The 7,926-nt window shown below is 47.8% G+C and overlaps 1 protein-coding gene across 1 annotated transcript; it reads left to right on the top strand.

Annotated features, from left to right (window-relative positions):
• The first annotated feature begins 572 nt into the window (after nt 1-572).
• CDK5RAP1 (CDK5 regulatory subunit associated protein 1) lies at nt 573-6,481 on the top strand. The gene is made up of 12 exons (XM_009893386.1): nt 573-671; nt 1,149-1,183; nt 1,911-2,011; nt 2,196-2,406; nt 3,228-3,348; nt 3,641-3,871; nt 4,150-4,247; nt 4,361-4,416; nt 4,533-4,663; nt 5,529-5,678; nt 6,112-6,252; nt 6,401-6,481. The coding sequence occupies exons 1-12, from the start codon at nt 594-596 to the stop codon at nt 6,479-6,481; spliced, it is 1,434 nt and encodes a 477-aa protein (XP_009891688.1). The 5' UTR covers nt 573-593.
• Nucleotides 6,482-7,926: the final 1,445 nt, after the last annotated feature.

Here is a 7,926-nt window from a genome sequence, read left to right on the forward strand (position 1 = left end):
AGGGGCAGCCGTGAGGGCTGGCGGGGTCGGTGGTGCCACACAGCCGGAGCGGAGGGTCGCTGCAGCATGTGCGGGAGAAACGAGTTGTTTGGGTGTTTTGGGGGCCCTGAAGGGGATTTTGATATTAGAAGTCCAGCTCGTTGGCCCCGTCCCCACTGGTGTGTCTGCCCCTGCCATGAAGGGAGGGGAGCGGGTTGCGCTGGGGTCTCTCTGCTGTCAGCCAGGGCCATGGCAGAGCTTTTAGGCTGTGATGCCCTGGGGAGGGGGGCTCTCATTGCACTAAATGATATGTCTCAGTGATAACGCAGCTTTGTCTTCTCTGCAAGCCACGGTCCAGACCTGCCGTGTCGGAGTTACGTGCTCTGATGCACTTGGGTTTTCCCAGAGTCCGTCTTTACTTTTGGCTTATCCTTTCTGTATGGGCTGCAAGTGAAGGTCACTTTTGTGCAGCTTGCCTGAGTCTCCCCAGTGGTGGGACTAAAGATTCCTTCCAATGGAAAAGGTCATAGAAACAGGTTGTAGATGAAAGCTGAGGCAGGCTTCTGCGTCACACCGCCTTTGTTGCAGTGTACCTGGAGACGTATGGCTGTCAGATGAACGTCAATGACACGGAGATTGCCTGGGCCATCCTGCAGAAGAATGGCTACACGAGGACAAAGGAGCTGGATGAGGTAAGGTACCTTGGCTGCTCTCCTGTGGCACAGGTCTGCCAGGGCGTCGCACCACTGCTGTACCTGCAAGTCTTAGGTTTTGTCTGCCATGCAATCCTGCAGGATGTTGTGATATTTGCAGTCTAAGTTCTGTGGAATAAAGGAGGCTACTTACCAAGCGATGGTAGAAAGCTGTGGGTTGTTGGTTTTTTTCTTTAAACTGCTGGGTTTCCTCTCAGTTGGAGAGCAGTTGGACACAGCGGGATGCTCCTGACTCATCTTTGTCTGAGTTTACTTCTGCCATTTAGTGGAAGACTCTGCTTGTCTTATGTTAGTTTCCTGCACCTTAGTTTGTTGAAACCCACCGTGTACTTTGGCAGATCTTTTTCACTGACTTAAGTGAGTTTTATAGGCTACCTCTTCAGGTTACTTGTGGAAGGCATGAGTACTTATCGTTTGGCTTTTACATTTCTTCTTTTTTTGTTGTTTCCAATTTAGGCAGATGTGATTCTCCTTGTCACCTGTTCTGTGAGGTAAGGAAACTTTTGTCACTGCTGGTTTTGGACCGTTTATGAGGAATTACCATTTGAAAACCAAGGCAATAAATGTGTTGTGTGTGGAAAAGAACATGCAGATGTTAAACTACCTGATTAGTTGAGGGTAGAGCTAGCTGATGCTGCAATGTGTAACATTAATTGTGCCATGAATTGCTTTTCTATACAGTGAGAAGCAGCTCTTTGATAGTGTAAGCTCTGTGTATATGTCATGGGCTGTTAGAGACCTGCACAGGTTTGTGCTTTAACAATTTTTTTTAATTCCGTCTTCTCTTGAACTGACTGGCTCTGTAGTACAGAGTCTGTACTTCAGAAAACTTGGGAAATACATTTAGAGGCAATTTGGGTTATAAATATACAGGGAGTTTTGCTTGTTTTTTCTCAATGCAGAAAATATCAGATGCTCTTTGTCACTTTCAAGGTAGCTCATATTGGCTGGCTAAGGTAGACTTTTTCTCCACAAGCGCTTAGTCCCTGAGTTGTTTCTGCAGTGCAGATGCTCCCAAGCGAGTGAAATGATAGTAGATAAGATAGAGTCAGGACATAATCCACACACTACAAATGGCACTTTCATGTGCCATCAGATCTGTCAGGTGGACAATTCCCTGTCTTTAGTTGAATTCTCTCAAAGCACTTGGGCTGCTTCACATTGGGAAACTGGTAAAGTGCAACAATCGGAATAACCACTGTTCTCCTGACTTTCCAGGGAGAAGGCAGAACAGGCTATCTGGAATCGCCTGCGACACCTCAAGGCGCTGAAAGCCCGGCGGCAGCAGGCTCGTATACCTCTCCGCATCGGGATTCTAGGTACCTGGCAGGATGTGCAGCAGCGGGTGGGAGACATTGTGCCACATCCCATCGTGCTGCGTTTCCTCCTCCCCTCTGGCAGCATCAAGCCTTTTCTGCAGTGTGAAAGCAGCTAGTGAAGGGGTGCGGAGGTGTAACGGAGGGTGGGCACATCCTCACAAAGACCCTTCTTGTTTGGCGGCAGGATGCATGGCTGAGAGGCTTAAGGAGGAGATTCTGCACAGGGAGAAGCTAGTCGATATTGTGGCAGGCCCTGATGCCTATCGTGACCTTCCCCGGCTGCTGGCTGTGGCAGAGTCTGTCGAGCAAGCTGCTAATGTCCTGCTATCACTAGATGAGACTTATGCAGATATTCTGCCTGTCCAGACTAGCGCAGGTGGCACGACAGCGTTTGTGTAAGTACCTTTTTTTCCTGTGCATGTTTCTGTGATTCTGGTTTGGAAATATTGCTGTGCAGAACAGACGTGTCAGTGACAGCAGCTACCCAAGAGACGTAATGCCTGGTTGCTCTCGCTCCCGGCAGCCCAGAGGCATGAGGCTACCAGACTGCGTGTTTGCTGCTTCTTCGCTGTCTGACTGAGCCCTGGAGAGACTGCCCTGTGCTCTGGCTGTCTGCAGGCTTCTCTTACTCTCCTTTGAGAACGTTGATTTTCTAAGCCTGATGCTGCGCTGAGTGATTTCTGTCCCACTGATGTCTGTGCCTTTCTAAAGTCTATGCCTCTCTCATCTCCTGCTTTCTGCTATGTCCTGCCCCAGGTTCTCCTATTTAATTCCTCTAATCCTCCATGCATTGTAACTTCTGTTAGTTTAGTTTTGATAATAAGATTCCCGAACGTGAAATCAGACTCTGCTCAGTGTGGCCATAGAGTACAGAAGGACAGTATCACCTTTTGTAGGAAGAGGATGCAGAAGGATCTTTCATCACTGCCAGATTGCAGTGCAAGTCTGTGCCTCATTAGTTGCTTTCTAAGTTTCTTGGAAATGTGCGTGAAAAATTAGGAGATGTTAACTAGGGGCAAGCAGAAGCCTGCTTTGGCTGGAATGGTGTGTACGGGGAAGCTGCAGAGCTGTGTTCAGAGCTGGTGCTGTGCGGGCTGCAGGCCAAGGGAGTTGGCTGAAGGCAGCAGTGCTGGGCCAGGTCAAAGCAGGGCAGGATGCAACATGGATTATTCTTCCGGAGCGATCGTAGTGTGACCTGTACTTTACCTCTCGGCAGATCTATCATGCGGGGCTGTGACAACATGTGTAGCTATTGCATTGTGCCCTTCACCCGTGGCCGTGAAAGGAGCCGCCCCATCGCGTCCATCCTGCAGGAAGTGAGGATGCTCTCGGATCAGGTGAGGCAGAGCCTCCTTCCCACCTGCCCCAAACCGTGGGCGGAAGGATGGTTCTCAGTGGAAGTGTTTTCAGTGGTACCTTTGACGAATGACACCACCTTTGTCTGTGGAGATAAGGTTATCGGAGGGTTCCACCAGTGGCTTTTTGATTCCCCTTGTAATACTCTGAGACAGACAAAGAAGGGAGGGCCTCCCCTGGAGACCCCTTGAAGTAAGAGTAAAACCATGGCTGCCCTTGCAGCTTCGCTATCCTGGCCAGGTTATATTTTTTCGTCTCTGTTTATCTTTGTAGGGAGTGAAAGAAGTGACCCTTTTGGGTCAGAACGTCAACAGCTTTCGAGACATGTCTGAGGTGCAGTTTCAGTCAGCTGCTGCCCCAGTCCTCAGTCGTGGCTTTAGCACAGTCTACAAAGCTAAACCAGGAGGCTTGCGCTTTGCACATCTTCTAGACCAGGTTTCTAGAATTGATCCAGAAATGAGGATCCGTTTCACCTCTCCACACCCCAAGGATTTTCCTGATGAGGCAAGTGTAAAAAAAAAAAAAAAAAAAAAAAAAAAAAAAAAAAACAGGACCTCTATTTGCAGGCAGGCAGCTCTGAACTGATAGATGTGGGCTGTGCTTCCTTCCCAAAGGCAACACAGAATCACAGAGTGGGAACAGCAGCTCCTGGGAGGGGGAATGTTTGTGCTAGAGCTAGCAGGTTTGCAATTTGCTGGCTTTTACCTGGGGAAGACTCTTCCCCTTGGGATCCTGGTAGAGTTGAGCTGTCTATGACCTTGTCTCTTGATTGCTCATGACAGGTCCTGCAGCTTATCCAGGAACGGCACAACATTTGCAAACAGCTTCACCTCCCAGCCCAGAGTGGAAGCACACGAGTCCTAGAGGCCATGCGACGAGGGTGAGCGATGGCCATGTGGAGTCCTGTGCCCTACCCTCTAATTTAGGATGCTCGCTTCTCCTCACCAATGTTGTGGTTTTCTGATGAGCAACTCCACGTGTTGTTCATTGCAGATACACAAGAGAAGCATATCTAGAGCTTGTACACCACGTGCGTGAATCCATTCCAGGTAGGGGCTCCCTTTAACTTGGTCTGAACTCAGCACAGCTGTATCTTACTGTCCTTTATTGAGTGAAGTGTTCGTCTCTTCCTTGAGGGAAGTGTAAAGCTGTGTCTCTGTTACAGGAGTGAGCTTAAGCAGCGATTTCATTGCCGGCTTCTGTGGAGAGACAGAAGAAGATCACCAGCAGACTTTGTCCTTGCTGCGGGAAGTCCACTACAATGTAGGATTCCTCTTTGCCTACAGCATGAGACAGGTGAGTGCAGGACCTGATGGAGAAGACTCATATCTCTAGGTATCTCACCTAATTCCTGAGTGCTGTTTCTCACAATAAGACACTGGAGGGGGGGGAAAAAAAAAAAAGCTATTGAAAATAATACCTAAAGACTTGGTATATTGGTAGAGTTTTCTCCTTGCGTGCAGCGCTTGTAGGGTATGTGGTTCTGCAAGGGCCACCTTCATGCCTGAAAGGCTTCCAGCTCCCTTGTGTCAGGGTTGATTAGTGATTGGGTGACCTGGTTCTGCAGGTGCTCCAGAGTGTTTGCAATGAAGCAGCCATGTCTGCAGACACCTGGCTGCAGGTATGTTTTTCTTTGCTGGTGAGAAATTGTACAGATGTAGCTGGGCTACTCTGTCAGTCGAGTTGAGAGAAGTGAATTTTTCCATAACAAGAGTGGATAGTTGGCAAGGTTCTACTAGATTGCTCTCCAAAGTATAAGATGCTGATGGGGAAGAAGACAGGAGATTGGGAAACATAAGAATGCAAAGGAGTATGGATCATCTTTCAGCACATTGGACTTAAAGTAGTAGAATCTGTTGCCTGTCCTTGTGGACAGACAGGCAACCGACACATCTCACATAGGAGATGCAGAACTTCTTCACACAGCCATCGATACTCAGCACCCTACATCAAACCTTCTACCAAAAAGGTGGTGCAGAAAGAATGTGAGGAGCTCAGGGATGTTGTTGGTGCTGAAAACGTTCCTTGAGATTGTAAATACAAACTGTAACATGTGGAAAGCTGCTGCTTGAAGAGCAGCCAAGCTGTTTGGGGTCAGACAAGGTTCTGATCTCAGACTGTCTGGTTATTGAGGAGCCACACTTGTTTTGTCTGTTTACAGAAAACCCGGGCATATCACCGGCTGCAAGATGATGTGCCTGCAGACATAAAACAGAGGCGGCTGGAAGAGCTCATTACTGTCTTTCGAGAGGAGGCTGCAAGGGCAAATGAGGCGATGGTGGGCCAGTCTCAGCTGGTGCTGGTGGAGGGGGTGAGTGTTCCTGAAACAGAATTGTCCTCCCCACTTGCTGGCCAAGAGGCTCTTGGGCTGTACACAGCAATCGTCACTTCTGCGATCCCTCCTCATTTACCCCGCACAATCCTAGGACTTCAAGACTGTATCTTCACACTTAAGCAGACAGCCTGATTTTTCCAGAGCACTGAGCTGAGCACAGTGGGATGGGATAGGTTAGAGATGTGTCTCTGGCCCAGCACTGAATTAATGCAGGCTTTGAAACTGGCTTTGGTGTGTGGGTGTGAACACAGTAGCTCTGGCCGTAGGACTTTGTTACATGGCATACTTAACAATGTGGAACGTGGATTTTAATACTGGCAATAGTGCTCAATTAATTCCTGAGGCAGTAAAACCCAGCAGTGAATCAGAGCTATTGCCATGCAGGTAATGTTCCCTGTCCTCCTTTCAGCCCAGCAAGCGCTCTGCCTCGGAGTTGTGTGGGAGGAATGATGGCAACATCAAGGTGATCTTCCCCGATGCTGAGACAGAGGATGCTGCAGGCTGTGAGGCTCCGGTCAGAGCCCAGCCAGGGGACTATGTGTTGGTGAAGGTGACCTGCCTACAATACTTGTTTCATTGGGCTCTTTTTCTTGCACAGTGCTGTTCTCTAGAGCAGCTGCTGCCAGGAGAGCCTAAAATTAGAATGGATCCTCCTCAGCCTTTCTGTTTCCTGAGGACTGTTGTGCTGTTTCTTTCAGGTAACCTCTGCCAGCTCTCAGACCTTGAAGGGAGTTCTGCTCTGTCGTACCACCCTCTCCCGCTCTGCAGCTTGTCACTGAGGTGTCCCTGCTGCCAGTGGACAAAAGTGGCACATTTTCTGCAGGAAGAAACAAGGAAGCTTGGTCAGGTGGAGATGGGGTAGAATCAGGGAGATATTTTTTATTTATATATATATATATATATATATATATATATATATATTTCTGTTTTGGCAACAACCTACCACCCATAGATCTGTGCAAGTCTGTTGGCAAAAGGGATGGAAGCTGTGTATGGACTTACCAAACCCGAGTATCATGTGATCTTGTATTTTCCCTTGCTCTCAGGCTCGGCCCAGCCTTGCTGTGCTAACGGTGTGTCTTCTGACTTTGATCCCGTCCTCTACTGCAGCCCGGCCTGAGAAACGTGTGACTGCAGGGCAGGTCATTACTGCTAGATCAGGTGGAAAATACAGCTCCAGTAACTGCTGGAGAACAGAAGGAGTGCCAAAGGGCACAAAGAACTCAAAGAACAGGAGAAGATTGTAATGAATTCTTTCCAAATATTGGTAACTTCCCCATTGTCAAAATTCTTGGGAAGGGCAAGGAAGACCCTGCACTGTGCTGTATGATGGAATACGGCACCAAACTGTGGAATATAAAATGATGTTAACGTTCATGAGTTATGCTTAATCTGTTGTATCTGAGGCCGAGGGAATGCAACCTTACCCTTGCACTGGGCATATTTGGATCTAAGTTAGAGAGGAAGGATTTCCCTGTCTCCAGGCCTAAGGGGGTGCGCGGTAAGGACTAGCTGCCAGCCGAGGGTTATCTCTAGCTTGTTAAAACCTTAGGTGCAGCTTTATAATCCAAACTTCTGTGGATGTCCTTCGCTTTGCTCACTGGAAGGGAGAAATGGCCTACCAATTTAAATGGCCAATAACTTCTTTAAGTGCATCTTGCAGTTCCTTGTTTTTGTCAGCCTGTGGCTAACCCTGGCACACTGTGTTATATTCTGGGCTGATCTGCTAAATTCAAACGAATAACTCTAACCTGCGCTTGTAAGTAAACTTTCTCTTATGAGATGTGAGAAAGCATTATCCCTTTTAATATAGATAATCATGTTATTAAAAGAAATCATTGAAAAAGGCTCTCTCCAGTGACAAATTTTGCAGGAACAGCTGATTGACTCTTAATAGAGCAGTCACTACATGAATTTGCAGAATTTTTAAATAAGCATAAAAGGGTTTGGCTAGAAAGGCTTCCCTCCTGCTCAGCTCTTTCTGGGATATAATTGTTTCTCTTTGAAAACAGCAATGGTTCACTGAATACTCATCAGACCTTAGTTTAAGAAACAAATACATTCTGCTTATTATCTCAGAGCTGATTCTCTTCTTGTAGAAGTGAATCTGCACAATCAGCAGTAGTCACTGTGGGTGCTAACAAATACACAGTGCCGTTCTGCAGTCCTGCCCCCAAATGGGAAAGTGTCTTAGGCCCAAATTCACAAACCAGGTCTTAGACCT

Source organism: Charadrius vociferus, unplaced genomic scaffold (genome assembly GCF_000708025.1).
Source record: "Charadrius vociferus isolate BGI_N301 unplaced genomic scaffold, ASM70802v2 scaffold259, whole genome shotgun sequence".
Classification (NCBI taxonomy): domain Eukaryota; kingdom Metazoa; phylum Chordata; class Aves; order Charadriiformes; family Charadriidae; genus Charadrius; species Charadrius vociferus.

Bases quoted from the DNA above. Each gene is read 5' to 3' on its own strand.
- CDK5RAP1 (XM_009893386.1), top strand. From the start codon at position 594: ATGAACGTCAATGACACGGAGATTGCCTGGGCCATCCTGCAGAAGAAT. The intron at 3,349-3,640 runs GTGAGGCAGAGC...TTATCTTTGTAG, and splicing joins TGAGGATGCTCTCGGATCAG to GGAGTGAAAGAAGTGACCCT. The intron at 3,872-4,149 runs GCAAGTGTAAAA...TGCTCATGACAG, and splicing joins CCAAGGATTTTCCTGATGAG to GTCCTGCAGCTTATCCAGGA.